General features: G+C 52.6%; 9 protein-coding genes across 9 annotated transcripts; 5 read left to right on the top strand and 4 right to left on the bottom strand.

Annotated features, from left to right (window-relative positions):
* The first annotated feature begins 1463 nt into the window (after nucleotides 1–1463).
* Nucleotides 1464–2850, top strand: BJX68DRAFT_235040 (SET domain protein). Its single transcript, XM_071039824.1, has one exon. It carries the CDS (start codon nucleotides 1540–1542, stop codon nucleotides 2815–2817), a length of 1278 nt encoding a protein of 425 aa, XP_070900205.1. The 5' UTR covers nucleotides 1464–1539; the 3' UTR covers nucleotides 2818–2850.
* Nucleotides 2851–3046: 196 nt separating this feature from the next.
* Nucleotides 3047–5729, top strand: BJX68DRAFT_275038 (putative AMP-binding enzyme). The gene is made up of 7 exons (XM_071047758.1): nucleotides 3047–3461; nucleotides 3510–3580; nucleotides 3647–3794; nucleotides 3844–3879; nucleotides 3931–4977; nucleotides 5043–5325; nucleotides 5409–5729. The coding sequence occupies exons 1-7, from the start codon at nucleotides 3315–3317 to the stop codon at nucleotides 5522–5524; spliced, it is 1848 nt and encodes a 615-aa protein (XP_070900204.1). The 5' UTR covers nucleotides 3047–3314; the 3' UTR covers nucleotides 5525–5729.
* Nucleotides 5730–6072: 343 nt separating this feature from the next.
* Nucleotides 6073–6769, bottom strand: BJX68DRAFT_265723 (uncharacterized protein; the record flags this gene model as incomplete). The annotated part of the gene is made up of 2 exons (XM_071045309.1): nucleotides 6073–6521; nucleotides 6604–6769. 2 exons carry the CDS (start codon nucleotides 6767–6769, stop codon nucleotides 6073–6075), a joined length of 615 nt encoding a protein of 204 aa, XP_070900203.1.
* An 83-nt stretch (nucleotides 6770–6852) lies between these two features.
* Nucleotides 6853–9052, top strand: BJX68DRAFT_235023 (spermidine synthase). The gene is made up of 4 exons (XM_071039823.1): nucleotides 6853–6973; nucleotides 7090–8078; nucleotides 8135–8438; nucleotides 8499–9052. Exons 2-4 carry the CDS (start codon nucleotides 7126–7128, stop codon nucleotides 8895–8897), a joined length of 1656 nt encoding a protein of 551 aa, XP_070900202.1. The 5' UTR covers nucleotides 6853–6973; nucleotides 7090–7125; the 3' UTR covers nucleotides 8898–9052.
* Nucleotides 9053–11736, bottom strand: BJX68DRAFT_235022 (dynein family protein). Its single transcript, XM_071039822.1, has 6 exons — nucleotides 11201–11736; nucleotides 10972–11133; nucleotides 10527–10906; nucleotides 10380–10473; nucleotides 9726–10333; nucleotides 9053–9669 (listed from the first exon to the last, which is right to left on the bottom strand). Exons 1-6 carry the CDS (start codon nucleotides 11379–11381, stop codon nucleotides 9526–9528), a joined length of 1569 nt encoding a protein of 522 aa, XP_070900201.1. The 5' UTR covers nucleotides 11382–11736; the 3' UTR covers nucleotides 9053–9525.
* A 127-nt stretch (nucleotides 11737–11863) lies between these two features.
* Nucleotides 11864–12793, top strand: BJX68DRAFT_265720 (uncharacterized protein; the record flags this gene model as incomplete). Its single annotated transcript, XM_071045308.1, has 3 exons — nucleotides 11864–11919; nucleotides 11976–12622; nucleotides 12696–12793. The coding sequence occupies 3 exons, from the start codon at nucleotides 11864–11866 to the stop codon at nucleotides 12791–12793; spliced, it is 801 nt and encodes a 266-aa protein (XP_070900200.1).
* Nucleotides 12794–12910: 117 nt separating this feature from the next.
* Nucleotides 12911–14495, bottom strand: BJX68DRAFT_61682 (phosphatidylinositol-3,5-bisphosphate binding protein HSV2). Its single transcript, XM_071049498.1, has 5 exons — nucleotides 14302–14495; nucleotides 14208–14246; nucleotides 14047–14144; nucleotides 13639–13995; nucleotides 12911–13586 (listed from the first exon to the last, which is right to left on the bottom strand). Exons 1-5 carry the CDS (start codon nucleotides 14408–14410, stop codon nucleotides 13062–13064), a joined length of 1128 nt encoding a protein of 375 aa, XP_070900199.1. The 5' UTR covers nucleotides 14411–14495; the 3' UTR covers nucleotides 12911–13061.
* A 1160-nt stretch (nucleotides 14496–15655) lies between these two features.
* On the top strand, nucleotides 15656–17941 carry aspA (putative septin AspA). Its single transcript, XM_071039821.1, has 6 exons — nucleotides 15656–15877; nucleotides 16061–16136; nucleotides 16207–16323; nucleotides 16379–16466; nucleotides 16518–17120; nucleotides 17171–17941. Exons 1-6 carry the CDS (start codon nucleotides 15860–15862, stop codon nucleotides 17397–17399), a joined length of 1131 nt encoding a protein of 376 aa, XP_070900198.1. The 5' UTR covers nucleotides 15656–15859; the 3' UTR covers nucleotides 17400–17941.
* BJX68DRAFT_61467 (uncharacterized protein) lies at nucleotides 17624–19482 on the bottom strand. Its single transcript, XM_071049497.1, has one exon. The coding sequence runs from the start codon at nucleotides 19240–19242 to the stop codon at nucleotides 18061–18063; it is 1182 nt and encodes a 393-aa protein (XP_070900197.1). The 5' UTR covers nucleotides 19243–19482; the 3' UTR covers nucleotides 17624–18060.
* Nucleotides 19483–19490: the final 8 nt, after the last annotated feature.

The following is a 19490-nucleotide window of genomic DNA, read 5'->3' as shown; positions in this document are numbered from 1 at the left end:
GGCAACTTCTGGAGTGCCGTTTTCTAGCTGTTCGAAGCTTCTTGATAGCTACTCCGGTCAATAGCGAGCGATTCAAGTGACTTGCGCCCCAATTTAGTCAGACTCATTGAATAAGGGAATATGGATTGTGACTCGGGATTCGTCAGAACCCTCCTCGACGGTCCGCATTTCCAGACACCAAAGCAACGTACGGTCTAGTTTTATGCGCGATGGGGCTCGGCGCGGCACATTGCTACTGCTAGTGGTATCATCAGGAACCATGTCCCTTAGCACGCCAGCTCTGCGAATTGCTGCCTCGGGATCGGAGGTCGCCTCCCGCCAACGCCTCTGCGTGCGGTTTGTATGGGACGCTCTCTTCTGTCGGCCTTGTTCGAAGGGGTATGGGGATTGCCGGTCGAGCCGTCAGCACCCTTGATGACGGCAGTGGGATGCCGTGACGCAGCTCCTCCCCTTCCTCGAACCTACTTATCATTCCTGAGTACACGATCGACCGCCCCTGAGGTTTAGGGCAGGAGGTGTAAGATCACACCAAGGAAGCCGGGGCCTTTTGTAGAACCTGGCTTTGTGACTTTGTGAGGCTCATTTGGGATTGTTTCGTCCTTCCTTCGATTAGCGAGGTTGTGATTTGACTCTCTAAGCAGGGGCGTCACGGTAGGGATTTCTGATTGAGGCTGCTTCAGCCTTTCTACGGAAGAGTTGTCCGACCTGCGCAACAGCTCTATTCAGAAGCTTCCTGGCGATGGCCTCGCGCCTTCCTAATGAATGCAATGCCCTGCAAGGCAGGTGCGATGGACTCGGGCAGTGTCAGTCGCTCCTTCCTAATTCGTCGAGACGCACCTTCCTCGTAAATCGGATTGACTTGCAGGGCAGGTGCGACGGACGAACTGTCGGTAGTCCCTTCCTCTTTTAACCCGTACCTTCCTTGTGGGCAAAGGACATCGCAAGGCAGGCGCGATGAACTCGGTAACAGGCCGCGCCTTCCTCGACCCATCGTCCACGAGCAGTTGACATGCTGCCGCCGTACGCCTGGGCCTAAGAGCGCGCGGTGTATAGACAATTTATGGTATGGCACTGATCGGTCTCCTACTATTCACATACCAGCCGAGCCAGACTGTATTGCTTCCCGAGTTAATGTCATCACGAGGCTAGTTAAGGAGACTTTTCTTTCGAAGCGTTTCCTCCAAAGCCCTGCATAACTCGAAGCTGAATCCAACGCCATCAGGTTCATTTTTTCTGAAACGCTTCACAAAGGGTCCAGAACTTGCCACAAAGGGTTCGCTGCACCCACCAGCAAGTGGGCAGGCAAGAAGCGTGGCCGTCAATGGGTAGCAGAATCTTCGACAAAGAAAATCATCACAACACCGAAGGCTTCGAAGAGATTCATTGTTGATATGGCATCTGCTATTATTAGGTGTGTCCCTTGAACCTGGACTCGATTATTATATCCCTTATTCCATCTTCCCTCGACCTTCTCTTCCTCTGATGACCATTCTATCAAGCTTCTGTTAACTGAAACCAACTTTTTACTCAGACTTCGCCATGGCTGGGCCATCACCATCACGCAAACGCACTGCCTCTGATGCAAAGGAACCGACACTTCGTATCAAACGACTCCGCCACACGGGAGAAACTGAAGTCATTATACACAATAAACCAAAGCACGATCTCAACAACTACTCGGTGATGGTGCAGCGAAAGGCTCGAAGGCTGGTTCGCGAAATCCTCGCATCCGTGTACTATGATATCAACACCGTCTGCGTCATGCGCACCAACGTCAAACTGAATCCAAATTTTGAAAATATAGCCTATTACAGGATACAGTTCCGAGAAAGCACCGCACTCTTGGATAGAGTTGTCAGTTACAATTTTGAACCCACACCCCACGCGGACCCGCGAGGGACGCTCAGACGGCTAGATGGGTTCGTCGAGCTCTTTGGTTGGAAGATGCTCTCCATCTGTATGCTTGCTGAGGGGTTCCGGAGGGCCTGTCGGGAGATCAGCCATCCGGCCCTTTGGAAGGAGCTGATGAAGATGTTCAGCGACAACAAAGTTAGTCTCGAGGTCTTTGCTCGGTCTCGCAATCTAGACTGGCGTGGCCAACTACTCAAATATGCCGGACTGGGCATCCCAGCTCTTGAGAAGGAACTCAGGCCAGCGCGCAGCATGTGGCAGCAACATCCGCATCACGTCGTCCAATCCGTCGAGAACAAGGTCAAAAGACCCGTGTTCGAAAACAACCTCCAAATCCACATCGACCGATGCATCATGAATCCAGACGAATGGGACGGCGAAACCAAAGACCCAACCCTACGCACAATGTACGACGGCCGCTGCGACCTATGCCGCTCTGCAGAAATCTGCGATTGCAAGCTTGATCCCTCGGTGGGAACCCTCGTCGAGCTCGTCGAGCGCCCCGGAACAGGAACCGGCGTGCGCGCCCTGACAAACTTCAAAAAGGGCGACATACTAGGCCAGTTTGTAGGAGAGCTTCTCCCGCCTAATTTTTCAGGAGATCCAATCTATGCGCTGGCGCATGTTTCCAAAAAGGACTCGGGTGACTGCATCGCGACAGTGTCGCCGCGGTATTATGGAAATTGGACGAGATACCTCGCGCATTCGTGCAATGCGGCGACAGAGTTCCGCGCGCGAACAATTGGCGACCGCACGATTATGACTGTCGAGGCCGCTCGGGATATTTCCGCGTTCGAGGACATCACGGTCGATTATGGGGAAGGATACTGGCTTGACAAGAAGTGCATGTGTGGGGAGCGGAGCTGTGTCAGTAAGCCGCGGTGGACGTTTGGCGGGAATTTCTAGTGATGTATGTTCAATGTACTACGATTTGTTCAATAGATATGAGTTCGCTGTGTAAATCCTTGAAGCTTGTTTTCAAAATATACGTCCCTGAAGCTATTAAGTAAGAGAGCTTACTGGGGCCGGGGCACTGAGACCCCATCAACCCCGCATTTCTGGGAGCCGATCAAGTGAGGGGATTCCCCGCAGATCACTCCCGATCCCTCCCACCTGCTCTTCCTTCTCAGCATCTCTTCTCCTGGTGCTCACGTTCCTGATTTATCGAGGAGGCTTCTGAGCATAGTCGTTCCTATCCGACTTGTTATTATACCCTAACCTGCCTTCCGTGACTCCGGCATCAAGTTGTCAGACCAATTGCGGAGTATATCACGTCCATCCCTTGCTGCATCCGACGATACCTGTTCGAGTGCCATCACGAGACTCCTTCTCTTCGGGACTCACACCTACAGATACCCTCGCTCAATCCGGATCATGAGGCAAAGAGTCAAGCAATAACACAGATGCGCCGTTCAGCTATGTATTGCTCCAGTGGCCTCCTACGCGGGAGAGCTCCGAGGAGCATAGTCACTCTCTCGTCCCGACTGCAGACGCTACCACATGCACGACGGGGCCTTCTCACGCAGAGTTATGCTCGTGGTCCGACAGAGGTATGACTTTTTGTCCCGGTACCGGTAAGGCCTCGCTAACGGGCACAGCCACCCCTGTTCGAGACCACAATTGGAGAGCATTTCGCCAAGATTGTCAGTTCGTATGGAGATAGGACAGCGTGAGTTTGATTATGTCTTTATTCTGGACGCGCCGCATGGTATGCATAGCTAACACGGTAGTATAGTGTCATCTCAAAACATCAGAATGACCGAGTCACCTACGCCGGCCTGGACGCAAAGAGCAATGCGCTCGCACGAGGGCTAGAATCTGTAGGGGTCCGGAAGGGAGATCGTGTTGGAGTCATGCTTGGGAACTCCATGGAGCATGCTACTGTATGCTTTGTGTCCGCAGTGACTAGGAGATAACTGACATGGATCACAGGTAACCTATGCCTTGTTCAAACTTGGAGCTATCTTAGTGAGTACCTCAGCCCTACCGGCCACTTACAGCGAGCTGATATAGATCAAGGTGCCCATCAACCCCTCATTCAACGCAAACCAGGTCATCGCAGCGCTAAATCACCTAGGAACAAACCACATGATAATCAGCTCAGAGTCGAACCTGCCCCGCAAACAGCCTCGAAGCAACCTTCCCCTCCTCAAACACCTCGTCCCTGACCTCGAGAAACCCCATCTCGAATCATCCACAGTCCCAACTCTCCAGAACATAATCTTAGTGGACAACTCTAACGGCCGCATCGACACCACGCGCTTCAAATCCCTAACCCCTTATACAAGCGTACTGTCCCAACTTGTCACCGACGGCGCCCCCCTCCCACCACAATCCCTCTCCCCGTCCGAAGTCGTAAACATTCAATTCACCTCCGGCACAACGGCAATGCCCAAAGCCGCCTGCCTATCCCACCGCTCAATCCTCAACAACGGCGCTCAAATCGGCGACCGTATGCGCCTCACGGAACGCGACACAGTCTGCTGCCCACCACCACTCTTCCACTGTTTCGGCTCCGTCCTCGGGTACATGGCGACCGCAACCCACGGCTCAGCAATCGTCTTCCCCGCCGAAGCCTTCAACGCGCGCGCAACGCTCTCCGCTGTCCAAGAAGAGAAATGCACAGCCCTCTACGGCGTACCGACAATGTTCCTCGAGGAACTCGGCCTGCTTGAATCCGGCGAGGTTTTGCACAAGGGGTTCGAGTTTCTGCGCACGGGCATCGCGGCGGGGAGCAGTATTCCCGCGGAGCTGATGAAGAAGCTGCACAAGGTGCTGAATCTCACGGAGCTAACGATCTGCTACGGGATGACGGAGACGAGTCCCGTGTCGGCGATGACGACGACGGATGATCCGCTCGATAAGCGGATCAATACCGTCGGAAGGCTGATGCCGCATGTTGAGGCTAAGGTTGTGGATCCATCGGACCATAACCATATCCTGCCTATTGAGACGAGGGGCGAGTTGGCCGTTTCGGGGTATCTGCTTATGAAGGAGTATTGGGGCGATCCGGATCGGACCGCTCTTGTTATGTTGAAGGATAAGGAGGGAAAGGTTTGGATGCATGTATGTCCTCCTTCCCCTTCTGGCACTACTCACGCAATCTATAGCGTATACTAACCAAGTAAAAGACCGGCGACGAAGCCTCCATGTCCCCGGACGGGTACATCAGCATAACCGGCCGAATCAAAGACCTGATCATCCGCGGCGGCGAAAACATCCACCCACTCGAAATCGAGAACTGTCTTCTCACTTTCCCGGGCGTCGCGGACGTATCTGTCGTTGGGGTTCCGGACGAGCGGTACGGCGAGGTCGTGGCGGCGTTTATCATTTCCAAAGACGTTCTGGCAGACGAGGCGGCGACAGGGAGCCAGATTCGGGAGTTTGTTAGGGAGAAGTTGAGTGGGCATCTGGGTGAGTTGAGCATTCTTTTGTGACTTGGGTGCTTGTTTGAGGGTGAGGTCGATTGCTAACTGTTGCTATGATTGTGCTGGTAGTGCCCAAGTATATCTTCTTTTTGGAGCCGACTGATTCGTTCCCAAAGACAGCGAGTGGGAAGATTCAGAAGTTCAAGCTTAGAGAGACGGCGGTTAAACTTCTTGGAGGGCATTGAGCATCGCATTGGAAGCTATATATCATGCACTGGGACTATTTAGCATAGCATATATTCATCGTATATGACATAGCTGTTAGAGTTCAGGATATCTTGAATATGAATGCCACATGTACAAAGAGAATTCATTAGCGTTTGTGCCATCTCGGACACATCGAGGCGATGGCCGAAACAGTGCTGAAGGGCGCAATGCCGAGGACATAAAGCATACGGCCAGGTCACACTGGCGCGTGGTGGGAGGGCACAGTCCCTACGTGATTCTTGCGGCTAAGCGTGTCTCTTTCCATATTGAGATGGCGGCGACAGGAACCATTTAGCCTCCGAGACGGCATCTGGCTTTTTCTGAAAGAGTACGGCATCAAAATGCCTCATCGAGAGACGTAGGCAGGACGCTGAGCATGAAGACCGTATGATGCGTTCAGCAGATTGGATAAGTCCGCATATCAATGAACTGATTAATATGCAGGGAGCGGGCGTCGGCGAGTGTTGGGCGAGGCTCCAAAGCAACTCAAGCCTTTGCCGGCTGTTTACCAGCAGGCCGAGCACTATCAAAAGTCCTGGATGCCAGTCTCCCCTTGTAAGCGCTCCTTCACATCGCCCTCCCCCTCAACCAACCACTCAGGCTCCTCATCATCAAAATACTTATCCAGTTCCTCAGTCAGATCATCAAACTCCTCATTCCCATCCACAGTCGTGTAGTCAAATTCTTCATCCTCCCCTCGAAGAAATCGCATCGTCATCTCCCACCTCCACGTCTCCTCCCCCTCCTCCTTACTCCCCGGTATCTCATCGCGATCCTCCGCAAGAATCTCGCCGTTCGGACCCCGCGTATAGCTAAACATCGCGTGCGGATCGGGATGGTTCAGCGCATCCATTTTTGCCTCCGACCGCAGCAAATCCGCCTGTAGTATTCCCGAGAACCCCTTCGCGCGGCCCTCGGCTTCTCGCTCCGCAGGGGTCTGGAATCGTCGGATGAGGCGGTCATAGAGTAACGGGTCTGCGGTGGGTTATATTAGCTCTTCCTTATCCAATATACAGCTGTCTGTGCGCGATCAGTCAGACAGGTAGAGCGAGCGGACCGGCAAGCTCGAGGTCTGCAGAGAAATACTCTGGGTGCAGGTCTAGGTAGCGTTTGCGGCGGTTCTTGATTCTAGTTGCCACGGATATTGTTGTTGACGCCGCATCATGTTTGTGGATTGTTTGTAGATCTTCTTCGACGCCGGTACCCATTGGAAATAGAGGCATAACTGTGCGTGAGATGCAGCTGTGAGGGTGATGTAAAGGTGAAGTTGAAGTTGAGTCGGAAGCGGGCGGCAAATTCGTTGCTTTTCAGTCCCCGCCGCGGATTATCGACTGCGCTGCATCAACGAAAGCTGTTCAGTTTTTATTGAATTCTCTTATTGGCCGGAGGGCATGGCTGTTGGCTTGCTGTTTGTTTGAAAAGGACATGTAAGAGCACCTCCTGATCGTTTCATGTACAGTATCACTATCGACGAATTTGCTTGGCGATTAGCTTTGCATCTGTCCCGATGCAGTTAAATTCGAGCAAACCTGACAGCTATTAGGATATCTCAAATCTGATCGAGCTTTGAATCGACATTATGGCGCCCTTTAGGAGCATCTACCAGCAGGACTCGAAAAAGCAGCTGGCGGTTGGTGTCGCCCTGCTCGTCCTGGCCGCTTTTTACTCGTTTGTTTTCCTGTTGACTCTGGCGCCTGTGTATGGATCAGCTCCATCGCATATCTTCCACAACTACGGCGTCGCTATTGCAGGTGCAGCAGGCTGGTTCGCAAAGGACCACATCCATCGGCTGTCTAATCGCCGGGCTGTCTATCTGATCCCGGTGCTGGCCTCGTGGCTACCCATCCTCCAGTACTTCCTGGCGCAGCAGAGCTCATCGCTTGGGAACCCAGCTGGCCCGGTCATTACGGAACTCTTTGCTCTCTACCCACTGGTTCTGCTCTGCGTTGCTTGCGCCGGCAAACTGGTCCAATCCGGCCTAGAGCTCAGCCGGCATGGCGACCTGGTCGCTGACCATATTCCCCTGCTTGGATCTTACATCGTCTACTCTGCAGGCGAGCACTTGATCAAAGCGTTTCTCTCCAAGTTCATTGGATCGACCGCGTTTCTCAGTCGTGCGGGCCTTCAGATCCTGATTGCCATCTTCTATGCTGTAGCCGTGCCATCCAAGCTTCTGCTGCTGGTTATCCCATCTCTGCTCTTCTCGTTGACCTCCAATGTGCATCTCACATTCGGATACTCCACTAGAGCGCTCAACTCGGTCATCAGCGAGGAAGGCTTTGCGCTTGTAGCCCGCCAGGACTCGACAACTGGGTACATTTCCGTTCTCGACAACCTCGTTGACGGTTTCCGTGTGATGCGTTGTGACCACAGTCTCCTGGGCGGCCAGTGGATCAAGGCACGCCCCAACTACACTCCTCCCACGGTAAAAGACCCCATCTACGCGGTCTTTGCCATGCTTGAGGCTGTTCGTCTCGTCGAGACGGTCCACGGCGGACCTCGTGTAGACGCGGACAGTAAGGCCCTCGTCATGTAAGTCCTCCTTCATTGCCGCAGAAGTAATGAAACATGCGCTAAGAAACCTCCAGCGGTCTTGGAATTGGCACCACGCCCGGTGCCCTCATCAGCCACGGCATCGACACCACCATCGTCGAAATCGACCCGGTGGTGCACAAGTTCGCCAGCCAGTACTTCGGCCTCCCATCCAACCACACCGCCGTCATCGAAGACGCGCGCACCTTCGTTAACCACGCCCAGACCCAGGGTTCTGTGCAGTACGACTACATCGTCCACGACGTCTTCACCGGCGGCGCCGAGCCAGTCGAACTCTTCACATACGAGTTCATCAGCGGCCTCAACGCCCTTCTTAAGGACGACGGCGTCATTGCCATTGTACGTCTCCTCCTTTCCCCTCTCTTGCCACCATCCCAAGCCCACTAACAACCAATACAGAACTATGCCGGCGACCTGACCCTCTATCCCGCCTCGCTGGCCGTCCGAACCATAAAATCCATCTTTCCAACCTGCCGCCTCTACCGCGAAGAAGCGACATCCGAGGTCGGTCCCGATTTCACCAACATGGTAATCTTCTGCACGAAATCTTCCTCGCAGGCTATTACATTCCGCGACGCCGTGCCCGCCGATTTCCTGGGCAGCCGCTTCCGCTCGCGGTACCTGGTTCCGAAGCATGAGATTGATGCGGCACGATTTGCGGCTGTTGAGCAGGGCGGCAGGGCGATCTTGTATGATAAGGAGGTTAATCGGTTGCATAAGTATCAGGATCGCGGGGCGTTAGAGCATTGGGGGATTATGAGGACTGTTCTTCCTGATGCGGTTTGGGAGGCGTGGTAGGTAGTAGGTTTCTTTTGGTATTTAGGTGGTGGGTTGTGGTGGTGTTAGGGAATCAGTCTGAAAGAGTGAGAAGGGATAGATGGGGTCATTATTATTTCTTGATTGTGTTATGTAACTAGATTTATCATCGTGATTGTAGTAAAAGTGTTGTTCGCATTTCTGTGTCCATGTATAGGCTCCACCCGAAATATATTGTTACAACCCAGCTCTTGAAAACCCAAGAAAACAACAAGAAATTACGCGGTCGCTCAACGAAGAGATCATATTATATCTATCCTCATTAGATGATACAAAGACAAACTTAAATCACGGAGCTCGCAATCAATCACCCCTTCCCATGAAAATGTACTAGAAAAGGTATCTACGCTAACCATAATCAAAAGGAAAAATCTGAGATAGTGTGGGGTATGTACTGAACGAGCGAATGTACCAGTAGTAGTCGCCAATAGGACGCCCTCCCTTGAAGCTATCCAACTAAGAACGGTAGCTTAGTTGCATGAGTGAGAAAAACAAAAGTCAAATGCCCAATCGTAAGCTCCGATGTACATCCAAACATAGAGGGAAGTGGGAGATGATGAGGTGAGGAAGGATGGTAGATTTATTTGACCTGTTGTGAGCAAGTGGCTGGCTATCCCGAGGGGCTTCCACGGGGGTTGCTGCCGGGTTTCTTGACGAGGCCTGCGAAGAAGTTTGCTAGGGCTTGGTTGTGGGCTTTTTCGTCGGTTGGGGATGAGACAGTGTCTTTGCGAGAGGAGCGGCTGGCTTCTCGTTCCTGAATAGACAGTCAGTAATGTTCTGTTTATAAGGTATGACGTGAACAAGAGTTACCTTGAGTTTGCGTAGCATGTCATCGGCATCTACCTGGATACCTCCCATGTTCATTTGTACAGGACCGATATGTTCATTCACACGGCCGTTATCGTCGAGCGGCGACATCTCAAGCTGAGGCGTCTTCTTGGCGGCGCGGTCTTTCTCATCCTCAATCTTCAGCTGCTCCAGGTATTCTACCTGACTCGTGAGGAAAGTCTGCATGTCGGACGTCTCCACTTCGACCCTGTTACCCCGTTGTTGGCTTCCTGCAAGGGCCATTGATGTGTCCCGCCTGGGATCTTTGATTGTTTGTTCATATACTGTTACCGCGCTCGTACCATCGTCTGGTTCCGGAGCTCCGCCATATCCATTCGTGAGGGGCTCGGGCGGGTCCTGGATCTCAATGGACCATGCTGTTGATACGCCCTCCATGTCGAATCCTTCTCGGATGATTCGAATCTTACCCCACGAATCCCAGTTCGGGGGGACTAGAATCTTATCGCGATCAATCACATTATGTTTGAGGGACTGCCGTTTCAGAAGAGAGTGTATGCCGAGGGAAGAATGTAGTAGGCTTTGAAGAGAGTTTGCGAGGAAAGGTGTGGTATAGATGAGAGATGCGCCGTCTGCGTCTGGTTAGCGTGTCCGAGATTCAGGCCCAGGTATCCGTACGTTTCAACAGTAATGTTCTCAGGAACTGAAGAATGAAGTCAAACTCTTCTTCATGCCAGCCATGATCTCGCTCCAGTTTCTCAATCTTGTCCGCCTGTCGACCCGCGCGTTAGCAGCACCCCACCCAGTCGGTCTTGAGCAACATACCCCTTGACAAACAACGCAAACTGGGATTCCCAGCCCTTCATCCCACTCGCCGGGGCCCAAGGGTATCGTGACCGGGCCTCCGGAGCTAGCCACCTGTGATCCCGCAGCAGCAGCATCAAGCCCCCTTTTCCGGTCTCTCCACTCCGTCATATTCTCCTCCAGCACAATCTTGGTCTCGTCATCAAGCGAAATGAGAACATGCCGTAAGAGGCGAACCCATTCTCTGAGCCGCCTTACCCATGTCCAAGGGTCTGACCAGTCTAGAAGAACCACAACCAAAGTTTCGGGGATGGACTGAGGCGTCAAAAGCGGTTTGAGGAGGGGTGCGAAGGATAACGAGGGCTCCGAAAGAAGATATGCAGATACGCGCGCCAATGTATCTGGGAAGGTTTACCATATTTAGTTGCACTGTAGGCCGGGGTAGGGCGGGGATCTGCCGACTCACCTTCTTGGTCTGCGTCCAACACATCCAAGTACGTATATCCCAGAGCGAACTGATTGGCGACAGGAGGTAACTTCCCTTTTCGCTTTTCACTCGATAAGCTGGGATCCGATGTATCTGCGGTAAACGTCTCTAGGAATTCCCTCTGGCTTTCGGGGGTACCTCCTGTAAGAAGTTAGTTCCAACAGCAACGCAAACCAGCAAAGCTCAGCGCCAGGAGGAACTTCCGCACCAAGGATCAACAGGTTCTTCTCAGGTAGGCGCTTCCCGGTCGCAGCGCTATCAAGCATAGATGACCAGATATTCTTCTTCGGGCCATCTTTGCTGGACGGCCGACTGTTGTTCCCAGCGCCGCTGGATCTTGTCCCCGGATTTTGATTTGATGCAGACATTGTCTGTCCAATACCGACCATGCTCAGTCGGCACAGACCATCCCAGTGTACTCCGAAGCGATTTAATCAAAGTTCCCGACGAGCGTGACGCGTGGTTTCTTGCCCAAGAAGAGTTGGTGGTGTATCGGAACAGAAAGCGGAAGCGGAGCAGATCCAGGGGACGTGTTTTGAGGCCGATACGGACTAGAGTTGCGGAGTTGGAAGATCGGTGCGCTGTGAGCGTGGTGTACTGGTATGGGCTGAATATTGCAACGTCAAACACTTCAGCATAGTAAGGACGAATTATCCAGTATACTGGCAGAGTGGCAGTTCTCTTGTACTCTCTCCCCTGGATCCACAACACCTCTCGTCCCCAAATATCTCTTTTGGGAAAGTTAGAGTCACGTGGCGAGCCAGATCAAAGGATCAAACCTCAATTGGCTCAAGCTCCCAGAGCTCAATCCTCTGCACCTCAGCACTCCTCCTACAGCAGACGACTATTTGCCATTATTCTGTCAGGCGACATGAACAATATTCGACAAGTTCAAGCGCTGAACAAGCGCGAGCTTGAAAATGCTGTGTACGTACATGACCTGCTTGATTTCCGCAACCGTTACTGATTCCTTTGGTTTTTAGTCCTCCCGAAGCTTCCTGGCACGCTGATTATCGCGACACGGCATACATTTACATCGGCGGTCTTCCATTCGATCTCTCCGAGGGCGATATTGTCACAATCTTTTCTCAATATGGCGAACCAGTGCATGTAAACCTAGTGCGCGACAAAGAAACAGGAAAGAGCCGAGGTTTTGCTTTTCTCAAGTACGAAGACCAGCGCAGTACGGACCTCGCGGTTGATAATCTGGGCGGAGCGACCGTGCTTGGGAGAATACTGCGCGTGGATCACACGAGGTATAAGAAGCGCGATGAGGAAGAGGATACAAACAATGTTGCCAAATTGATGGGCGAGACGGCGAAGGCGGCCGATGGCGATACAGATGATGAGGGAAGGAGACGAAAGAGGCGAGGAGGCAGCGAAGAGAGGAACCGGGAGCCGCGAAAGCGCAAACTTCTTAAGGAGGAGATTGAGCTTGAGGAGTTGATACGGAACCATGACGAAGAGGATCCCATGAAGGAGTTTCTCATCGAGGAAAAGCGGGAAGAGGTTGCGCAGGCCTTGGAAAGGGAGGCAAGGAAAGAAAAGTCCTCGCGAAGGAGAGATAGCCGGGAGAGGTCAAGTCGGCATTCTCGTCACCATCACCGCAGGCATCGACACGATGAAGACCGTTCGCGCTCCAGAGAAAGAAGCAGCCGGGACTACAAAGATCGGTCGAGAAGAGAAAGATATTACAGAGACAGGTCTTCTGAGCGTTCTCGATCACCTGTGCCCCGCCATGACCGAGATAGACGTGATCGCCGTTGATAAAAGTCTGCGCTTAACACGATTAACGAACTAAATGCTGTACAAACTCCCGCCTTGCCCCTTTCCCAGACCGTGACGGACTGGCTTGTTGGCCCGGAGAAATCTCTCTTGACGCCGGTGCGTTGCTGCGGCAGCTGGGCCGAGCGTTGATGGGACTCGTCAGAGTTTGCTGCTCACAATCGCTGGGCAGCGATACAGCGTCGTGGAGTGCTAGGCACTTATCTAGCAAATGGCTGCCTCGCGATTTGAGGTTGCACTGAGCTTTGTTACGTCTTTCTCCGCGAAGAAGATGAGAATGCCTCTCAGCCTCCCCCCAGATATCGTTTCCAACCGTCTTTGACGCAGTGCCGCCTGCCGTCTTCGCCTTCTCGGAGGACAAACTTCTCCCACCTTCCGCCCCTCCCCGAACTGACCACAAGTATGGTATTATCATCAGACCAGCCTATAACTCCCTTCATGGGCCGCCCTAATGTTGTGCCGAGAGGTGGAACGTATCCGACACCTTGCGTTTCTTCTCCCATCTCGAAGTGGATATTTGCGAAGGAGTAAACGTCGGAGAACATTCGGGGGAGCAGAGGAATCTTGCCAAGAATGCCCCATTTCCTATTCAGCCTTTCTTCGGAGGATGATGTTGCCTGGTTATGATACGGGTTCTTGCTTGGGTGGGGAAGGTCAAAAACATGTAACGTAGACTTGTCAGATGTCACGGCTAACAGGTTATTTGACGGGGAGATGGCGAGTGAAAATATAGCCGCGTGGTCTACTCCTCGCCGAAGTTCAGCCATCTTCGCGCAATTGCTTGTCGCAAATATCCGTATCAAAGTGCCCTAATAGTCTGGTCAGCTGATGCTTGATCAAAGAAGTAAGATAATGATATACCGCTTCGCTCGCAGTCGCGAGAACCTCCCCATCGGGGCTCAGCGCCATAGCGCGAAGAGGGGTGCTATGCGCTGGTATAATGCTAACGTTCCCGGTTTCGAGTTCCACTAGTTGAACTTGTCCTGGTGACCGACCAGGAAATGCGAGCAGCTCCTGCCCTAGACACGCAAGGCCCAGGGGGTTATCGGTGGTCTCGAATACCGAGAGCTTCTTCGGTGGCGTCGAGAAAGCGAACGTGTGAACGCTGTTCAACAGCGCGACGACGATGCGGGATTTCGACAAACGGACGCCGAGGACGGAGGTGCGGAACTCGAGGGTGATAACGGCTTTCTGTTTGGCGTCGTCCCAAATAACTAGCTGTAGATGTTCGTAAGTAAAGAACGGTATAAGGCGATGGTGTTGGCGCACCTTATTTTGTGGAAACTTCGGCTGTCTGCCGCCGCCGACGATGGCTAGATAGTTGGACTGCCCGAGCATAACGGCGACGCCAACTCCCGCGTTGAAATCTAGTTAGCTTGCGGTCAGTGAACGGCCGATTATAGAGTAAGCTGCGGATAATAAACACATACCTCTCGATACCTTGAGCTCGCAAGGGTTGGCGTTGAAGACTCCCTGAAGTCAGCCTTGGCTGCTGTTGCTGCAGGTGTATAGAGCTTGACATACCACAAAACCCGGTTTCCAAGCCCACGGAGAAGCAAGAGTTTCCATTATTGAATGTGGCTGACAGGGAATACGGTCCCACAGACTCGTCAATAAACTGTCGCGTATTCATCCTGACGGTCAGGAATACAGAGCGGAATACCTGTAGAGCTGAGAGTTGGATAGAGGCAAGGTTGAAGCTGGAGATAGCTACTTGGAGATCAAGAGATCGACGGGCCCGCTGACCTCATCCAGAAAGCGTTCCTAAGCTAACCGCTCCGGGCGGTATCCATGCTTGGCAGGGCTCGGCCTTTTGAGTTCAAAAGCCTTGCGTCTCCTTCGAAGTTTGATGTATGTCATGGCACATTCTGAGGAGCCGCCGAGGGTCTTGCTCTGCAATGCACGAAGCCTTGCTCTTGCGGAGAACTTGATCGAACAGTCTGCTGCTTTCGGTGTGCCGAGGCTCAGCCTTAGTAGTTCTTGTTTGCGGCGTTCCGCTCCCTGCGCACTAACATTGCGTTTGAAGCAGGGCTACAAGCATTGTTCAAGTCCAAGCTTCTGGCACATACGATCCATAACGTTGATAAGCCGGGGTCACAGACTCTTATACTTAGTAGTTCTAGGGCGGTTTGAGGCCTCAGGCATAGACACTCCAGGATAGTCTCAGCGGACGTATCAAATGATTGAGATCCGACTGCAGACCCGCAACGGCCCACGGCCGTGGGGAGAACCCAAGGGCCAGTAAGCAGTCTTTGGCTCCCCAAATTATTTACCCCTGAAAATAGCACGCCAATTTGTCCGTATAGTTGCCTGGAAGAGCTTGATATCGTGAGCTTGAGGCCGAAGGTTGAATTGAACAGAGTCGATTCGAACATCTACCCGTGCAGGTCCCAACGACTGCCTGTACTACTGCAAGTATCTCTCCTGCCTGTGAACTGAAGGTGGCTTGAGATCTTGACAGATTATTCCTGGGGACTTTTCGTTTCTGGTCAAGCTTTCGTCGGGGAAACTGCAAGCATGAAGCCCCTGAAGCCGAAGCTGGGCCTAGAGAGACAGGTGTGGCTCATCTTGGATTGGGAACGATAATCGCTGCTTGCCAACCTTTCAATCTCGCCTTCCCATCCATGTAGCACTGCTTGGATACTCCGTACACAGGTCTCAAACTGAACTCGCACTGTCGAAAACCATTGTATTCAGAGTACCACTCCGTAAACTAATATAGAGCCTCTGTCGGAGCACCACCAAGTGTGATTGGCTTATCCAGAGCTATGGAGAGAAAAGGGGGAGCAGCTTGGGTACGAGGGGCGTACTGGATACCTAGGCTATCCAAGCTAAACCCGATCGGGGCGCCTTCCCCCCTAAACTGCCAGGTCAGTCAAGTCCCTCTAACAACGAACGCTCTCTCTCACTCTCTCGACCTTGCTGGTGCCAACTCGACTTCAGGAGTCCAGCAGTCAATCACCTTCTTCGCTTCTCCTTCAGCCGTTGGTTACCTCTTCCACTCGCTCCTCTCCCTCCCGACTCCCTCAATTCCTTTCCCTCGACTTTCACTTCTTTGCTGCTTCTCCTTAATTAGCCCATCATGTCATCTATCAACCCGGTATGTGAACTTCCCCTTTCTGAATTCAAGGCTTTGGACAAACTCTCCACATCCCCTCCTTGCAACTCCCCTCGCCAATTGCCGCCCGTTGTTGAATAAGGGCGGACGTCTGCAACCCCCTCGCCTGATGCTTTCAACTCAGCATGAATGTCTTGGGTGAATGCTAATTGCGCGTATCATTAGATCAAGCTCCGCCGGAAGAAGAATGTCAAGAAGGGTATCCAGTTTTGCTTGATGGTCTGCGGTGCCAGCGGAACCGGTGCGTGCTTGACCGAGAAGACCTCCGCATTCCCTCGAGTTCCAGCATTAACGAATTTCTTCGATTACAGGACGCACAACCTTCGTCAACACTCTTTGCGGAAAACAAGTCTTGCAGGGCAAGGATGCGGATGATGCTGCCAACGCTCACATTGAGGAGGGTGTCCGCATTAAGCCAGTGACAGTTGGTATGGATGGGAAGCGCTGCCAACCCAAACCGAAGCACTAATTCGTATCGCTTAGAGCTCGAATTGGACGACGAGGGTACCAGAATTTCTCTCACTATCGTGGATACCCCGGGTTTCGGTGACCAGATTGACAATGAAGCCAGGCATGTTTCCCTCACAATTGCGTGGGCAGCATCAATCTGACCTTTTCACAGCTTCAGCGAAATTGTCGACTATGTGGAGCGCGAATACGACAACATTGTCGCCGAAGAGTCACGAATTAAGCGAAACCCCCGATTCAGGGACAACCGTGTCCACGTCATGTTGTATTTCATTACACCCACTGGCCACGGCCTCCGGGAGCTCGACATTGAATTGATGAAGCGCCTCTCTCCCCGCGTCAACGTCATTCCTGTCATCGGAAAGGCCGACTCTTTTACTCCAGCGGAACTCGCCGAGTCGAAAAAGCTCATCATGGAGGACATCGAACACTACCGCATTCCTGTTTACAACTTCCCTTACGATATTGAGGAGGATGACGAGGATACCGTGGAGGAGAACGCCGAGCTCCGGGGGTTGATGCCGTTTGCTATTGTTGGTTCTGATGACTTTGTCGAGATCGATAACCGCAAGGTGCGGGCTAGGCAATACCCATGGGGTGTTGTCGAGGTTGAGAACCCTCGGCACTCCGATTTCCTCGCCCTTCGAAGCGCCCTGCTCCACAGCCATCTGGCAGATCTGAAGGAAATCACCCACGATTTCCTCTACGAGAACTACCGTACTGAGAAGCTTAGCAAGAGCGTTGACGGTGCTACTGCGTATGTAACCCATAAATACAATATTTTGCGCTGGATGCTAACCAAACTAGACATGGCGGTGATATGAACCCTGAGGATCTCGCGACCCAGTCTGTTCGCTTGAAGGAGGAGCAGCTCCGTCGCGAGGAAGAGAAGCTGCGCGAAATTGAGATCAAGGTGCAGCGTGAGATTGCCGAGAAGCGCCAGGAACTGTTGGCCCGCGAGAGTCAACTGAGGGAAATAGAGGCCCGGATGGCCCGCGAGGCAAGCCAGCTGGAGTCCGCCAACGGCGAGCACTAAACGTACCGAACATCTGTCTTCTGAGGGTAACGGCTTGCCACATTTCGCATCGTCTGTGCCTATGCCATGAAACTTGAGGCGCAGCGGCTGTTTCTGTCTAAGGGGTTAATATTATTCGACTACTGTTTCTTCACGTTAATAGCATTCTTCGCGGGAGAAAAGAAGAGCCAATGCAACCACGTTCCGTGACCTTTCGATACTGATCCGGACCCCAAGCGAGACACGTCGGAGGCGGGCGCTGCCCTCCATGTTCTCGCAGCTTTCCTCCACTTCTTCCATGTCTTTTCTAATTCGACCGAAGATATTTCGTTGTTTTCACGCTCAAGATCAAAGATAGCATCTTTTAATTGTTGACAGCTGTCGCTGGAGCACCTGCATAAATTCCTCCCTTTGCCTTTTCTTTATACCTGCTTTATCCATGACACCTGTCTCCAATCTCAGCAGCGCAGCAAGATTCCCTCTTTTGTCCTTTCATTTGCGTTACCTCTTTCCTGTCTTCTAGTTGAATAGTATATGAGGAAGAAAAGCATCTGTACCGTCCACCTTGATTGCAACTAATTATACTAGTAGCAGTAGTGTAGTGTCTTACCATTACATTGCACAAAGCTCGGGTACACCTGAACAGAGAAACAGAGCAGCATAAATAGAGTAGACACGCAAATCAGCAGATGACTGCAAACGCCTTGACCTCAATTTCGTCGTCGTTGTCATCATCATCTCCCTCATCTTGATTACCAGTGTTGGGTTGATTGGAGGGAGCAGCACATGTACCCGAGTTCCCACCAGCACCTCCCCTCTTCACCCTCTTGTTCCCCCCAGAGTTATCCCCGTCTTCCTCCTCCTCCTCATCTTCTTCATCGTCATCGTCGTCATCGTCATCATCATCATCCTCATCCACCTCACCAACCTCATTCCCCGCAGTACAAGCCATATCACTAAAGAGAACAACCTTGCACCCGCTCACCTGACCAATGTAGTTGATACCGCCGCCAATCTGGCATGTCACAGAGGCCGTACCGCTGAAGTTGCTCGGCTGGCCTGTGCACTGGTTGTCCGAGTACAGGGACAGATCCCAGGTCTTGCTGTTGGTGGCGGAGTCGTTCTCATCATTGTCGTCGTCGTCGCTATCATTGCCCTCATATCCGCTACTGCCGTTATCGCTGTCATCCTGGTTATCCTCATCGTCGTCATCGTCGTTGCCGGAATCATCGTTGGAGTCCGAGCCGAAGGGCGTTGGCGATGCCGATGGACGATGGCCAACAGTACCTGCCAACCCTGATGATTTTGGCTGCTGGCCACTTCCATTACCGGAGCCCGAGCCCGAGGTCGGGGCAGGCGAGTTGGGGTGCTGAGATGAGGGTTTAGCAGGCTGCTGGCCACTCCCAGAACCACCTCCCGAGCCGGACCCGGACCCCGACCCAGAGCCACCGCCTGAGGAAGAACCAGAATCACCACCAGAGGATGAGCCAGAACCAGAGCCAGCGCCAGAACCCGAGGTAGGCTTAGGCACAGCTGAACCGGTAGGATGAGGCTGTGGGAATGGTGTATAAGTCTGTGTTGACCCGTAGGCAGCGCCGTGGGCGATTATAACCGGCACAGGGCTCGTGGTGCCTGGAATCGGCAAGGAGGACAGGACATAGAGAACGAAGAGCATAAAGGGGGATAAACGAGGGAAGAAGTTTGTAGGAGCCATTGTGGATGTGGTGTGATGCTCCTGAAATCCACTGAGGGACACTTTTTTTGTCCGTTTCTGATTGAGGGTCTGTCTGGTCTGGCAGAAAGGAGAGGGAAAGTGTGAAAAAAAGAACAAGTAGAATTGAAGTAAAGGGGGTAAAAGAGTCATTACTTATACATCAGTCATTTCGTTAAGTTAGGTTTCGCTTGTGCGCGTTCTTGCCCTTCATCGTTCCATACGTTGACGTTTCGCTTGCGTGTTTTCAACGCTCTCAGGTTGCGTTGACCAGTCCAGTCCCATTTTGGCGAGAGGCCGGACTGTGACTTCATAAAGTTTGCGTGCGAGCTTCTGGGCGTCATTCCATTGCATTACCACCGCCTTGCCCATGGTGCTGTCCTGACCGAGAGGTAGAAAAG

The sequence above is a fragment of the Aspergillus pseudodeflectus genome, assembly GCF_044049435.1.
Source record: "Aspergillus pseudodeflectus strain CBS 756.74 chromosome Unknown BJX68scaffold_16, whole genome shotgun sequence".
In the NCBI taxonomy this organism is placed as follows: Eukaryota; Fungi; Ascomycota; class Eurotiomycetes; order Eurotiales; family Aspergillaceae; genus Aspergillus; species Aspergillus pseudodeflectus.
This window is presented reverse-complemented; position numbering and strand designations above follow the sequence as displayed.